Source organism: Balaenoptera acutorostrata, chromosome 2 (assembly GCF_949987535.1).
Source record: "Balaenoptera acutorostrata chromosome 2, mBalAcu1.1, whole genome shotgun sequence".
In the NCBI taxonomy this organism is placed as follows: domain Eukaryota; kingdom Metazoa; phylum Chordata; class Mammalia; order Artiodactyla; family Balaenopteridae; genus Balaenoptera; species Balaenoptera acutorostrata.
The window spans coordinates 50871858-50888558 of record NC_080065.1 but is presented as its reverse complement, the minus strand read 5'-3'; the positions used below and the strand labels follow the sequence as shown (position 1 = coordinate 50888558).

General features: G+C 37.0%; 1 protein-coding gene across 2 annotated transcripts in view; it reads left to right on the top strand.

Annotated features, from left to right (window-relative positions):
* Nucleotides 1-16701, top strand: part of DEPDC1B (DEP domain containing 1B) — a 117253-nt gene that overhangs the window by 76364 nt on the left and 24188 nt on the right. For both annotated transcript variants that reach the window (XM_007176072.3, XM_057540852.1), the window contains exon 8: nucleotides 16412-16578. In XM_007176072.3, the coding sequence (XP_007176134.2) occupies nucleotides 16412-16578 (167 nt within the window). The remainder of the gene's footprint in view (nucleotides 1-16411; nucleotides 16579-16701) is intronic.

Here is a 16701-nt window from a genome sequence, read left to right as displayed (position 1 = left end):
ATTAAAAAACAAACAAACCCATAGAATAGTGTACAAAATATCAGAGTGCATTGTATCTAATAAGAGTAGGTTTTTTAATAAACTTTTTTGTTTTAAATGCCTATGTATTTGTATATATATTATTGTGATATAAAATATGTTTCTTAATTTTAGTTGTAAAAAATTTTTGAAAAAAAAAGAGTACTCTAAATTTCGTCTCTACCTTCCTACATAGTAAGATGATTGTGAGGATTTAATGAATGTGAAGGTTTTTCAGAAAGTATACTATTATTCAAATATTGCTAGTAACAATAGGTAATTGTGAAAGATGCTTACATTACATGATTTATCCTTTATGAATAATTAAAAATCACATGATTTGTCCTTTACATTTAGATAAAAATACCTTTTACCTATGGCTCATTCTATAGAGTTATATTCAGTTTTTCATCTCTAATTGTTGTGGAATTAACATTTTTTTTCATTGTTTACTTTTTTTTTCACACACACACACTGTATTTTATTTTTACAAGAGATAAATAGACTGACACCAAGCATTGTAAATGGATGACCACAACAAAAGCAACAATGATTGCAATTACCAAACACGAAACACACTCATGCTATGTCATAATATTGACATTCAGTCCAGTAATCCTCCACTGTAACAGCTCCTTTACTTTGCAGTGAAAATTGATTTGTATATTCTTTGCCTCTGAGTCCTTGTGGGATTTTTTTTTTTTTTTTTTTTTAATGAGGATCTTGAATCAGATGCGTATGTTTGATTGATTGATTGATTGATTGATTTTGGCTGTGTTGGGTCTTCGTTTCTGTGCGAGGGCTTTCTCCAGTTGTGGCAAGCGGGGGCCACTCTTCATCGCGATGCGCGGGCCTCTCTCGTTGCGGAGCACAGGCTCCAGACGCGCAGGCTCAGCAGTTGTGGCTCACGGGCCCAGCCGCTCTGCGGCATGTGGGATCTTCCCAGGCCAGGGCTCGAACCCGTGTCCCCTGCATTAGCAGGCAGATTCTCAACCACTGCGCCACCAGGGAAGCCCATGGGATTTTTTTTTTTAATTCAAACAGAAAGTCACAAAAATTATAATCATCCTCATCAGTTCACTCAGTCCCATGTAATTAATTTTTTTTCTCATCTTGATCTTTTGTTAGCACTTTTATGAGTTCATCAGTTTTTCATTAGAGTTCTGAAAATGCTTATTCATTCAGTTCAGCAGTACAGTTACCAGAAACCTGTACTTGTCAGAGTCTTTTCTATGAATTCCTTGAAGATGAACCCCTTTTATAGGAACATATTTGCAAAAGCATCAGAGTACACCCAGAACTGTCTGTAAATGACAAAAGACTTAAAAATGACCACAGTTAAAGATTTGATGAAAGTTCATAATAGTGCAATTGACAAGGAAATTTAGTTATTTCTGAGATATACCTTTTAAAGTAATAACTAGAATTATGACTTATAACATTATACCAGAACATATAAGATTTTTAGAAATTTCATGTAATGTCTGAAACATTTATATTAACATATTTCCATACAAATAACCCAATGAAAGTTTAGTATTAGTTGTTTTGTTTGTTTGTTTTTTTATACTGCAAGTTCTTATTAGTCATCAATTTTATACACATCAGTGTATACATGTCAATCGCAATCGCCCAATTCAGCACACCACCATCCCCACCCCACCACAGTTTTCCCCCCTTGGTGTCCATATGTCTGTTCTCTACATCTGTGTCTCAACTTCTGCCCTGCAAACTGGCTCATCTGTAGGAATTCACATTTTAAAGTGATTAGAGAGTTTCTTCAGGGATAAACTACCTTCTGTTTTTACTTTGTGGGAGGGAAACTGGCAGTAGTTTTCATTTTGAAACCTGGCTTTCATTTTGAATTCTCAAGAAAATGGTTTTGTGTGCCCTTGTTGGTGTAAAGAAGCTAGTTTCAAATTTGAGAAATTCTCTGTTCTTTTTACTCTCTAATCCTTGCCTCAAGTTGAAGAACGCAGAATGACATTTTATTTGACTATCTGCTTATTGAATATTTGTACGTACTCTTTGAACCAACATTTCTACTTCTATGAATTTATCCTTAGGAAGTAATTGGCCTCTTGGTAATTCAGCATGGTATTTAGGGTGTGCATGGCCTAGACTGTGTGGACTCAAATCCCCTTCTACCACTGACCAGCTATGTGATTTGGGCAAATGATATAATCTCTTGAAGCCTCACTTTTCTTTATCTGTAAATGGAAATTATAATAGTATCTATCTCATAGGGATTGTTGTAAAGATTCAATGAGATACTGTTAGTGTTTAGAACACTATTAGATACATAATGAAATGCTTAATCAATGTTAGCTATTTTCATAATCATTATAAATTAGGTTTATCATTATAAATATTAGCTGCTATCCTTAGTTTTAATTTTTAAAGAAGGAAAAATAGCTCCAAAACCACTATCAAACTTTTAAAATTCTTTTCTGCTGTAGTGGAAAATCTTCTATTCAAGTTCTAAAATATTTTGTGAAATTCACGTGCTTTTACAAGTAATAGAACAATTTGCTCCCGTCAAGATTAATAGCATGCAGATCTCTACTTTCTGCAAACATAGCTTGTATTTTACTTTTAATCTGTTTTTCTGGTTTTATTTGGTATGTACAATGATGTGATAAACTGGAGCACAGCTAAGTATCATTATGACCCAATTTCCCCTGCTGTCTGTAGCATCTGTGTTCCTACTACCAAGGGAGTTATAGGATTGTGACTTTTTACATTACTGCCTCTTTAAACATTCAAAAATATTAAAAAGGAATAATTTATATTCACCTGCCAATTTTCTAAACTGTCTACCAATTAACATTTTTGTGATTTCAAACTGTATCCTTGGTGTGGTTGAAAAATTCTATTAGTTTATATCTGTTTTATACCCTAGGTTCAATCTCTTTTAAAATAAATACGTATTTACTTAATAGCCACTAGAGCTTTTTTTGGATTCCTGGAGATTTTGCCAAAAGATTACTTAAGACATAATACAATGATGATAGGTGGCTGATGGATGAACGTTTTAAATATAATCCAAGATTAAAATGGTTTTTATCTAGGACACATATAGTATCCAAGAAAAGTTTGCCTATGAGTGTGTTAATATGTATATAGAGTATGGTAGTATGGTATTAAGTAGAGAGTGTAATCTTTTAATTGATAATTAATAATTGCTGACCATTCACTTTTTAAAATTTAATTTAATTAATTAATTTATTTATTATTAACTTTTTTGGCTGTGTTGGGTCTTTGTTGCTGTGCAAGGGCTTTCTCTAGTTGTGGCGAGCATTGAGGTGTGCAGGCTTCTCATTGCAGTGGCTTCTCTTGTTGCAGAGCTTGGGCTCTAGGTGTGTGGGCTTCAGTAGTTGTGGCTCGTGGGCTCAGTAGTTGCGGCACATGGGCTTAGTGGCCCGTGGGCTTAGTTGCTCCGCGGCATGTAGGGTCTTCCCGGACCAGGGATCGAACCCGTGCCCCCTGTGTCGGCAGGTGGATTCTTAACCACTGCGCCACCGGGGAAGCCCTTGACCATTCACTTTTAATACCAAATTAAAACCAAGTAGGATTTATTGAGAGGAGGTTCCTAATTATGTGTTGTTAATTATGTATGTAAGGATTTCATAGGTTTGAATCTCAGCTAAGGGAAAACTCTCAGTCTTAACTACTTTGGGCTTCAGTTTCCTTGTATATAAAATGGGGCAGTACTTCCTACTTCATAGAATAGTCAAAATGATTAAATGTGAACAGATAAAATTGCTTAATATATAGTAACTTGGGCCTAGAAGGCATTCAGTAATGTTGTTCAGACTTCCAAGATGGGGAAGCAGGATTTTCAAAATCTCATTTGATTCATAAGCAAACAAAATGGTGGTATGAATGATCTCCCAAGTCTTTTCAGTCACTCAAGACATTAATTTAGTACCTATAGTGTTCTAGGCACCAGAGCAGAAAATAAAAATTATATGCTTGCCAGAATCAAGGGTTGAAGTGTATAAAATATTCCTGTATTAATTATGTATTTAATTTTAATAAACATACAGGTATTCTCTTGTACATTGTGAAAAAAAAGAGTATTGTTCCAAATTTTGGACTCACTTTAATATATAGTATTATTTTTATAACCTTCACAATACCCTGTGAGATTGGTGCTAGTATTATTTCCATTTCCAGATGAGGAAAATCTCAGTAGACCTGAAAAGAAGTTGAGTAGTTTTTCCAAAGTCATTTGGTTCTATACCATCTTACCATGCTCCTAGTATTTCTGCTTTCCTAATGCTGAGTATATGAATGACATGCCCTTTTTTTTTTTATAATTTCTCTTTGATAACTTTGGAGAACTTTTACAAATTCGAGGTTATCGGAAATTATTTATATAAGAGTTTCTATGATATTTAAATCTCATTTCTACAAATATAGCAAACAGAGCTGATATCATTATGGAATGAGAATGAAGAATAGTTTTTCTTGTGAGTAGCAATATAATATAGGGGTTAGGAATGCAGACTCTGCAACTGGTTCAAACTCCAGCTTCTACGGTTACAAGCTGTGTGATTTGGGCTTAGTCCAATATGACTGGTGTCCTAATAAGAAGAGGAGGTTAATCCTGGACACAGACCGAGGGATGACCATGTGAGGTCAGAGCAAGCAGGCAGCCATTTGTAAGCCATAGAGAGAGGCCTCGGGAGAAACCAACCCTGCTGACACCTTGATCTCAGACTTCTAGCCTCCAAAACTGTGAGAGAAAAAATTTTTGTTGTTTAAGCCACCCAGTCTGTGATATTTTGTTATGGAAGCACTAGCAAACTAATATAAGGCAATTATACAGAGAAAAAGCTCCACAACTCTGCACGGGGATCCCCTTGAATCTGTTGCTGAATATACTCTAAGCTGTACATCTCTAGGGCGATACTCCTCAAAACTGGGCAAATCATAACCACAATGAGATACCACTTAACACCCACTAGGATGACTATATAAAGAAGATGGTTAACACGTATTAGTGAGAATGTGGAGAAATTGGAACCCTCATGCATTACTGGTGGCAATGTAAAACGGCATGGCCATTTTGTAAAACAGTTTTGCTGTTCCTTACAAAGTTAATCATAGAGTTACCATGTGATTCATCAATTTCACCCTTAGGCATATACCCAAGCCAATTGAAAGTATGTGTCACCACAACTTGTACATGAATGTTCATAGCAACATTACTCAGAATATTCAAAAAGTCCATCAAATAATGAATGAAAAAAATGCAGTATATTTATACAATGGCATGTTATTCAGCAATCAAAAGGAAAGTACTGTTAACATGCTACAACATGGATGAATCTTGAAAACATTATTTTAAATGAAAGAAGCCAGATACAAAAGATCACATATTTTATGATTCCATTTATATGAAATGTTCAGAACAGGCAGATCTACAGAGACAGAGATTAGTGGTTTCCAGGGAATTGAGGGGAGGAGAAAATGGGGAGTGATTGCTAATAGGTATGGATATTTCTTTTTGGAGTGACAAAACATTCTGGAATTAGATAGTGGTGATAGGCATAACTTAGTGAATATACCAAAACCCACTGAATTGTATACTTGTAAAAAAAAAAAAAAAAGATTATCTCATAAAAAACGAACAGAGAGAAAAAGAACCAAATTGGACTTCAGGAGTTAGAAAGACTGTGGATAGAGGGAATTAAACTGAGCACAGACCCCGAGACGTATAGTGTAATATCAGGCAGTCTAATATGCATGTATTTGGAATCCCTGGAGGGGGTCCTTTAAAATGGCTCATGTATCCTTTCGCCACATCCCCAGCGTCCTTGACGCACTGTCTTTACTTTTGCCACTAGAGGCTCATCTTTTACTTTCTGTCACCACCCTGGAATCAGCCATTTCTTTAAGGATTCTTGGTTCCCTTCTGTAGAGAACAGTATTTAGAAGACGAGATCTAGTGCTCGATGTGCTCATTGTTATAGGTGGTATTGTTCATAGAAAGAAAACAACGTTTTCAAATAGCACGTTAAGGAGTAACCCTGCAATTTAATTTCCAAATTTTCACCAAAAGTACTGTTTGGAAGGAGGATGGTTTTTAAATTGGCAGAATGGAGAGTAATAAAACAGACATCATGTGCCCACCACCCTGATCCAACACATACATTTCGCCATGTTGCAAAGATATCCATGTGTTTCTCTGTATCTAGAAGCAGAATTGCTAAGTTGTTTGGTATTCAGGTCTTTACTGGTTCTAGCAAATTGCTTTCCAGAGTCGTTCTAGCAATTTATACACCAGTTAGTGATATATTCCTATTTGCCTGTTTCCTTACCAATACTTGGTTTCATCAGGCTTTTAAATTTTTCTAGTCTGATGGGTATGAAAATGAATCTTATTGATGTTTATTGGTCATGTGGGTTTCTTCTTGGGTAAAATACTTTTTCTATCCTTTACCCATTTTTTTCTTTTGGTTTTTCTTTTTTGTCTTTATAAAAATACATTCTGGATACTAATCCTTAAGTCTGGCAAATATCATTTCATAGTCTGTGGCTTGTCTTTTGATTGTAATCACAAGGTAAAAAACTTCTGTGCCTTACTTTGGTCAAATTACTTTGTGTGTCAAGAAATCTTTTTGTATCTTTAAATCACAAAGAGATTCTGTACTAAGATTTTTGAGTTTTACCTTGGTCATGCTTAGGTCTCTTAAATCATTTTCTTAAATTGTTTATTTTTTTTATTTTTAAAATTTTCTTTATTTTTTTTGGCTGTGTCAGGTCCTCATTGCAGGGTGTGGGCTTCATGGTCTTCTCTCTAGTTGCGGCGCGGGGGCTCCAGGGCGTGTGGGCTCTGTAGTATGTGGCACGCAGGCTCTCTAGTTGAGGCACGCGAGCTCAGTAGTTGTGGCGTGCAGGCTTAGTTGCCCCACAGCATGTGGGATCTTAGTTCCCTGACCAGGGATAGGACCCGTGACCCCTGCATTGGAAGGCAGATTCTTTACCACTGGACCACCTGGGGAGTCTCCTTAAATCATTTATTTTTAAATTAACTTTATTGAGGTATAATGAACAAAATTAAAATGCACCCATTTTAAGTACAGTTTTGGTCAATTTATACTAGTGTAATTACCATTGCAATTACAATATAGGCCATTTGCATTCCCCTGAAAGGTTCCCTTGTGCTCTCTTTTCGTCCTCACCCCGACACTGGCACCAGACAACCAGGAATAGAAGCTTCCCATCCATATAGATTAGGTTTTCTTTTTAAGAGTTTCATACAAGTGGAATACACACAGTGTGTACTTCTTTTTTTTTTTTTTTTTTTAATATTTATTTATTTATTTATTTATTTATGGCTGTGTTGGGTCTTCGTTTCTGTGCGAGGGCTTTCTCTAGTTGCGGCAAGCGGGGGCCACTCTTCATCGCGGTGTGCGGGCCTCTCACTATCGCGGCCTCTCTTGTTGCCGAGCACAGGCTCCAGACGCGCAGGCTCAGTAGTTGTGGCTCACGGGCCCAGTTGCTCCGCGGCATGTGGGATCCTCCCAGACCAGGGCTCGAACCCGTGTCCCCTGCATTGGCAGGCAGATTCTCAGCCACTGCGCCACCAGGGAAGCCCCAGTGTGTACTTCTTATCTGGCTTCTTTTGCTCTGTAATGTTTTTGAGATTTTTGTTCATGCTGTTGCATGTACCAGTAGTTTGTTACATTCTGTTGCTGAGTATTCTGTTATATGGATATGCCACAATTTATTAATCCATTCATCTGTTGGGATGCGAAGTTTTTTCGTCTTGAGCTATTTATGAATATACCTGTTTTGAATATTCGTGTACAAGACTTTGTGTGAATATATGTCTTTCTTCTTTTGGGTAAGTATCTAGAAATGGAATTGCTGGATCATGTGGTAAATGTGTGTTCACTTTTATATGAAAGTGACCATCTATTTTCCAAAATAATTGTGTATTTTTACATTCCCATCAGTGATGCATGAGAATTCCAGTAGCTTTTCCTTCTTGTCAACACGTCACATTGTTAGTCTTCTAAATTTTAGGCAGTCTAGTGGGCGCATAGTGGTATATATTTTTGGTTTTAATTTGCATTTTTCTCATGACTACTAACATTGGGCATCTATTTATTTGCTCAGTGGCCATTCATATATCTTCTTTTGTAAAGTGTCTATTGAAATCTTCATTTTTGTCATTTTTTAAATTGGTTTGTTTGTTCTCTTATTACTGAGTTATTGGTATGTTTGAAAACAGAAATAGACTCACAGATATGGAAAACAAACTTATGGTTTCTAAAGGGAATGGGGGGGAGATAAATTAGGAGTTTGGGATTAACATATACACACTACTATATATAAAATAGATAAGCAACAAAAACCTTCTGTATAGCACAGGGAACTATATTCAATATCTTATAATAACCTATAATGAAAATCTGAAAAAGAATTATATATATATATATATATATATATATATATGCACGTATAAATAAATCTATATGATATAGTAAATATATATATAACTGAATCACTTTGCTGTACACCTGAAACTAACACAACATTGTAAATTAATTATTCTTCAATAAAAATGGTTATTAAAAAAAGAGTTATTAGTATGTTCTTCATGTAAATCCTTTGTTAGATATATTTATTGCAAATATTTTCTCCTGGAGTGTGGTTCTTTTCCCCCCTTTTCTTAACAATGTCTTTCGAAAAGCACAAGTTTTCAGTTTTGAAGTCTATTTTATCATTTTCTTTTATGGTTCATGCTTTTTGTACCTCCAGAAAATTTTGCCTACCTTTAAATATTGTACTATTTCATTTATAATGTTACTACCTTACAACAATATTCTTTCATTTTTTTCCACTGCCCTTTGTGCTATTGTTATCATACATTTTAGTGCTACATATATTTTTAATAACGTGTTATAACCCTACTATATATTGTTGTTATTTTTCCTTTAAACAGATGATTTTCTTTCTTTATTTTGTTTCTGTTTGCTTTTTTTCTTTTTTAATATTTTTTCTTCCAGTTTTATTAAGATATTATTGACATACAACACCTTATAAGTTTAACATAAACAGCATAATGATTTGACTTGCATACATCCTGAAATGATTACCAGAATAAGTTTAGTGAACATCCATCTTGTCATTATAGATGCAGAATTAAAGAAATAGACAAAAATGTTCTTTTTTTCCTTGTGAGGAGAACTCTTAGGATATACTCTGTTAACAATTTTCATATATAACATACAGCAGTGTTGATTATATTTATTTTGTTGTACATCACATTCCTAGTACTTATTTACCTTATAACTGGATGTTTGTACCTTTGATTGCCTTCATCCAATCCCCCCAACCCCTGCCTCTGGTAACCAGAAATCTGATCTCTTTTGCTATGAGTTTGTCTATTTGTTTGTTTTCGATGTATAATTGACCTGCAACACTACGTTAATTCCTGTTATACAGCATAGTGATTTGATATTTCTGTACATTTTAAAGTGATCACCAAGATGAGTCTTTTTATAATATGTCACCATACAAGATATTACATAGTTATTGACTATATTCCCCTAATGTACTAAATGTATGTATATGTAATTTCATACCTGTGACGCATTTATTTTGCAACTGGAAGTTTGTACCTCTTAGTCTCCCTCACTTTTTCTTTCCTCTCCCCACACATCTCCCTTCTGGCAACCACCTGTTCGTTCTACGTATCTATAGCTCTGTTTTTGTTTTATTATGTTTGTTCATTTCTTTGGTTTTTTAGATTGCACATATAAGTGAAATCATACAGTATTTGTCTTTCTTTGACTTATTTTACTTAGCATAATACCCTCTAGGTCCATCCATGTTGTTGCAGTGGCAAGATTTCATTCTTTTTAATGGCTGAGTAATATTCCATTGTGTGTGTGTGTGTGATATACATACATACATACACACACACAGACACACACACACACACCTTCTTTATCCATTCATCTATTGATGGTCACTTTGGTTGCTTCCATATCTTGGCTATTGTAAATAATGCTGGAATGAAATAGGGGTGCATGTATCTTTTATAATTAGTGTTTTTGTTTTCTTCAGATATATACCCAAGAGTGGAACTGCTAGATCATATGGTAGTTATATTTTTTAATTTTTGAAGAATCTCTATAATGTTTTCCATAATGGCTGCACCAATTTGCATTCCCATTAACAGTGCACAAGAGTTCTCTTTTCTCCACATCTTCGCCAACCCTTACTTGTTGTCTTTTTGATAACAGCCATTCTGACAGGTGTGAGGTGGTATCTCACTGTGGTTTTGATTTGCATTTCCCTGATGATGAGTGATGTTGAACATCTTTCCATGTGCCTGTAGGCCATTTGTATGTTTTCTTTGGAAAAATGTCTGTTCAGATCCTCTGTCCCCTTTTTAATCAGATTGTTTGGTTTTCTGATGTTGAATTGTATGAGTTCTGTTTTTTTGTGGGGGGGTATTAACCCCTTATTGGATACATTGTTTGTAAATATCTTCTCCCATTCAGTAATTGGCCTTTTCCTTTTGTTCATAGTTTCCTTCACCATGCAAAAAGCTTTTTAGTTTGATGTTGTCCCATTTGTTTACTTTTGCTTTTGTTTTTTTGGATACATATCCAAAAAATATTATAAGACCAGTGTCAAAGAGCACGCTGCCTGTTTTCTTCTAGAAGTTTTATGGTTTCAGGTCTTACATTTAAGTCTTTAATCCATTTTGAATTTATTTTTGTGCATGGTGTGAGAGAGTACTCCAGTTTGATTCTTTTACGTGTAGTTTTCCAGTTTTCCCAGCACCAATTATTGAAGTGGCTGTCTTATCCCTATTGTATATTCTTGCCTCCTTTATTGGAGATTAATTGCCCATATTAGTGTGGTTCATTTCTGGCCTGTCTATTCTGTTCCATTGATCTGTGTTTCTGTTTTTGTACCAGTACCATACTGTTTTGATGACTGAAGCTTTGTAGTATAGTTTTAAATCAGGGAGTATGCTACCTTCAGCATTGCTTTTCCTTCTCAAGATTGTTTTGGCTATTCAGGGTCTTTTGTGTTTCCATAAAAATTATTAGAATTATTTATTCTTGTTCTGTAGAAAATGCCAGTGGTGTTTTGCTAGGGATTACATTGAAGTTGTAGATTGCCTTGGGTAGTATGGCCATTTTAACAATGAGCACGAATGCATGAGCACTGCACATCTGTCCAGTTGTTTTTGTCATCTTTGAATTCTTTCATTAATGTCTCATTGTTTTCAGAGTACAAGTTTTTTATCTCCTTCATTAGATTTATTCCTAGGTATTTTATTCTTTCTGATGCAATTGTAAATGGGATTTTCTTAATTTCTTTTTCTAATAGTTCATTATTAGTGTATAGTAATGCAACAGATTTTTGTATATTGATTTTGTATCCTGCAACTTTACTGAATTTGTTTATTAGTTCTAACAGTTTTCTGGTCCTGTACTTTTGTTTGTTTGGGGTTTTTTGATTACTGATTCAATTTCATTATTGGAAATTGGTCTGTTCAAGTTTTCTATTTCTTTTGGATTTAGTCTTGGGAGACTGTACATTTCTAGGAAGTTATCCATTTCTTTTAGGTTGTCCAATTTACTGGCATATAATTTTTGTTTGCGGTAATCTCTTATGATCCTTTGTATTTCTGTGGTATCTGTTTAACTTCTCCTCTTTCATTTCTGATTTTATTGATTTGGGCCCTCTTTTTTCTTGATGAATCTAACGATTTATCAATTTTGTTTATCTTTTCAAAGAACCAGCCTTTAGTGTAATTGGTGTTTTTTATTTTTTGGTTTGTCTTTAGTCTTTTTTTCCTTTGTTTCTTCTCTGATATTTATTTCTTTCCTTCTACTAACTTTGGATTTTGTTTGTTCTTCTTTTTCTAGTTCCTTTAGGTGTAAGTTTAGGTTGTTTGAGATTTTCTTGTTTCCTGAAGTAAGCGTGTGTCACTTCCTTCTCAGAACTGCTTTTGCTTCATCCCATCAATTTTGGATCATTGTATTTCCACTCTCATTTGCCTCCAGGTATTTTTTGATTTCTTCATCTTTTTGTTTTGTGTATCCTTTGACTACTTATTGTGGATATAGGTGAATTTTGCTACTTTTGCCTTTTAAACTTCTTATTAGCGTTATAACTGGTTGATCCACTACCTTTACTGTATGTTTGCCTTTACTAGTGAGATTTTTTCCTTTCATAATTTTTACATTTCTAGTTGTGGCCTTTTCTTTTTTGCTTTGAGAAGTCCCTTAACATTTTTTGTAAGGCCAGTTTGGTGGTGCTGAAGTCTTTCTAGCTTTTGCATATCTGTAAAACTCTTTATCTCTCCTTCAAATCTGAATGATAACCTTGTTGGGTAGAGTATTCTTGGTAGTAGGTATTTTTCCTTTCATCTCTTTGGGTATATTGTTCCACTCCCTTCTGGCCCACAAAGTTTCTGCTGAAAAGTCAGCTTGTGGTTTTGTGGGACTTCCCTCCTACCTAACTAGTTGATTTTCTCTTGCTGCTTTTAGGATTCTCTCTTTACATTTAATTTTAGCCATTTTAATTATAATGTGTCTTGTTGTGGACCTTTTGGGGTTAATCTTGTTTGGGACTCTCTCTACTTCCTGGGCCTGGATGTCTTTTTCCTTTGCCAGGTTAGGGATATTTTCAGCTGTGATTTCTTCAAATAAGTTCTCTGCCCCCTTCTCTCTCTGTTCTCCTTCTGGGACCCCTATAATTCAAATGTTAGCATACTTAATGCTGTTCCAAAGGTCTCTTAAACTATCCTCATTTTAAAAAATTCTTTTTCTGTTTTTTTTTTGTTCAGCTGGGTGAATTTCCACTACTCTGTCTTCCAGATTGCTGATTTGTTCCTCTGGGTCTACTATATCTAGTCTACTATTGATTCCTTCTAGTGTATTTCAATGATTGTATTCTTCCACTTCGTTTGGTTCTTTATGTTTTCTAACTCTTTGTTGACATTCTCACTGTGTTCGTCCATTCCTCTCCTGAGTTCAGTGAGTATCTTTATTGTCATTACCCAGAACTCTTTATTGGGTAGATTGCTTATCTCCACTTTAAGTTTTTTCCCTGAGGTTTTGTATTGTTCCTTCTTTTGGAATATATTGCTTCTTATCCTCATTTTGCGTAATTCTCTGCTTTTATGTCTATGTATTTAGTAGGTTGGTTACATTTCCTGATCTTGGAGAAGTAGCTTTGTATAGGAGATGTACTGTGGGACCCAGAGGCACATCACCCCCTTCTGGTCACCAGAGCTATATGCCCTGCGGGTGCTCCCTATGTAGGCTGTGTTTGCCCTTTTGTTGTGGTGAGGCCACCTACTGTGGGTGCACTGGGAGGTGGGGCTGCTCTCCTTCACCCCCAGCCCAATTGACTGCAAGGCCCTGAGTCGTGTGGTGGATGTGACCTTGCTGGAGGGCGGGGTAGGCTTCACACATGGCTGGCTCTGTGATCTGGTGGTCCATGGCTGCTGTGGACCCGCTGGTGGGTGGGGCAGGCCCCCTGGCACTAATAGATTAGAGGGAGGATTCCAAAATGGTGCTTGCCAGCACTGGTTCATCACGGTACAATGAGCTCCCCAAAATGGCTGCTGCCAGTGTCTCCACCCCCAGGGAGAATCCCAGTCTCCTCCTCCCTCTCTGGGAGACTCTCCAAGATGAGCAAGTCGGTTTGACCCAGGCTCCTTTCAAACTACTGCTTCTGTGCTGGGACTCAGAGTACATGAGATTTTGCACATGCCCTTTAAGAGTGGAGTCTCGGGGCTTCCCTGGTGGCGCAGTGGTTGAGAGTCCGCCTGCCAGTGCAGGGGACACGGGTTCGCGCCCTGGTCTGGGAGGATCCCACGTGCCGCGGAGCAACTGGGCCCGTGAGCCACAACTACTGAGCCTGCGCATCTGGAGCCTGTGCTCCGCAACAAGAGAGGCTGCAATGGTGAGAGGCCCGCGCACCGCGATGAAGAGTGGCCCCCGCTTGCCGCAACTGGAGAAAGCCCTCGCACAGAAACAAAGACCCAACACAGCCAAAAATAAATAAATAAATAAATTAAGAATGCAAATGAAAAAAAAAAAAAAAGAGTGGAGTCTCTGTTGTTTCCTCCAGCCCTCCAGCCCTCCTGAATGTAAGCCCCACTTGGTTTCAAAGCCAAATGTCCTGGGTGCTTGTCCTTCTGGTGTAGGAACCCCAAGCTGGGGAGCACCATGTAGGATCTGACCCCTCACTTTCTGGGGAGGACCTCTGCAGTTGTGATATTCCTACCATTTGTGGGTTGTCCACTCATTTATGTGGGTCCTTTAATATTGAATCTCTGCTCCTCCTACCTGTTTCATTGTGACTCTTTCTTTACATCTTTAGTTGTGGAAAATCTTTTCTGCTAGTCTTCAGGTCATTTTCATAGCTCTGTAAGCAGTTGCAACTTTGGTGTGCCCATGAGAGAAGGTGAGTTCAGGGTCTTTCTACTCTACCATTTTGTCCCTCCCCCCACCCTTGAATGTTTACTTTTATGCTTTGTACCATATACTAGGAAATAGGGCTTGCCAAAAGAAATGCATTATGATTTCAATTATCTTGAAGTCTTATTTATAAAACTATGTGTGTGTATATATGTATATGAAACATATAAAGTTAAGGTGAAATTTGGCTCTCCGCAGGTGTTCATAATTTGGTAGAAGAAGGAATTTGTGGCCTAATGTGATAGAAGCCTTTGTCGCAAAAGTAAAAGACTTCGTGGAGAAATAGATCTAGAATTTAATTGGTCTTGACCAGATCCAACTGCTACCAGTTCCAACCTCATACAGACTGCAATCATGCCTTGAATCTTCCTTCCTCCCTCCCTGTTACCCCCTTATAGTCTATTCTCTATACAGCTGCCAGAGTAAAAATAATTCAAATTAAATGGCTCTCCTGCCCAGAATCCTTCAATGGCTTCTTGGGTCACTTACAGTGAAAACCAGAGTCCTTAATGATGGTCTACAAGATTCTACATGATCTGGCTCTTGGCTTCCTCTCTAACCTCATTGCTGACTTGAATATTCCTTGCATACTCCTCTCTCTTCACACTGCCCTCATTGCTGTTCCTCAAACATTCCAGACATACTCCCTTGTCACAATCTTTGTAATTGCTATTTCCTTTACCTTGAAAATTTGTCTCTGTGATATTTGCCAGGCTTACTCTCATTTTCTTCAGATTTCTGCTCAAAAGTCCTCCTTAGCGAGTAACTTTCCCCAAAACTCTAGGAGTATTTTCTCATCATTCCCCACCTCCTTTCCTTTTTTCTCTTCAAACCCAAAGTCCTTAGTCTGGCATTCAAGGCCTTCTAAGATCTCATCTCTGCTAACCTTTTTCGCTTCATTTCTATTGGACACTCACAGCCTATGCTATAGTCTTATTGAGTGACTTACAGGTTCCCTAATATGCCTGTTGCACATGTCTCTTGCAGCACCTCTCACATTTTGCTACTTACTTTTTTATGGGCCTCTCCTTCTCACAGTGCATAAGCTCTTTAAAGGAAGGTACCTGGCATATTTTTATATTTCTGAGATCTAGCATTGTTCCTGGCATATCGTACATGGCCAGTAAATATTTACTGAATATAAAAGATGGTTTTGTCTCCAAGCAGAGACTAGTTGGAACTTGAAAAAGTTGGATATGAACCAATAAATCGGTGAAAGCAGTCTCATCTCTTCAGAAGGCTTGGAGGTGTGTGTGTCCAGAGACAAATATGGTTGAAGAGAGCACAATATTAGAATACCCTAATTTTTAGCAAAATCATATTGGGTGAGGAGGGATGACATGTAACACGATTGAATCATCACACTTAGCTAGAAAAAGTAGCTTAAGTGGGAGGAAGGTATTATTTAGAAAGAAGCAGAGCCATTAGGCACCAGAACGACTCTAACAGCATTAGTCCTATTATTTAGTCTATGAGAGTCATGCAGGATGGTGACCATGCTCCTCATGAGGAAATAGTACAAAAGGGGAAACTTCAGGGCAGCGACGGCACATTCATGTTCTTGCTCATGCTGTCTTGGACCTCTTACAGAGTGTTGAGAGTTAAGTTAGGCTTAACCTGACTGCTCTTGGTTCAGAGGGAAAGAATGCTATGAAAATTTAGTTGTATCTGTCCAGGGTGTGGGAGGGGGAAATGGCTGTATTTGTTTTATATATTTGCCAACGCTAGTTGGTGGTTCGTGTTTTCTATGCTTATTTGTGACAGTGGATCTATGTCAGTTAGCCCAGTATAATTGCACATGCAAACATGCTTTATATAATTTTAGTAATACATGTTTTGTAAAAATGTGAACATAATAGAGTCAGGTAGGCTATAGGTTTTTAAAGGATTAGAACCTTTTTTTTTTTCTAAATCAGGTTTGTTACAGAAAGAGGAAATGGCCATTGAAGCATTTCAAATTTGCTGCCTCCTCCTGCCTCCTGAAAATAGAAGAAAGTTACAGCTGTTGATGAGGATGATGGCAAGGATCTGCTTAAATAAGGAGATGCCACCACTGTGTGATGGCTTTGGCACCCGAACACTGGTAGGTTGATTTCTGACATCTACGAGGACTGGAGTTTTGGGGTTAAAATTCACTTGAGTAAAGTTTACTAGCTTGGCAACCAGAGGAAGGTACAAGGCAGGCTCGCTTAAAGAGCCATGGCTT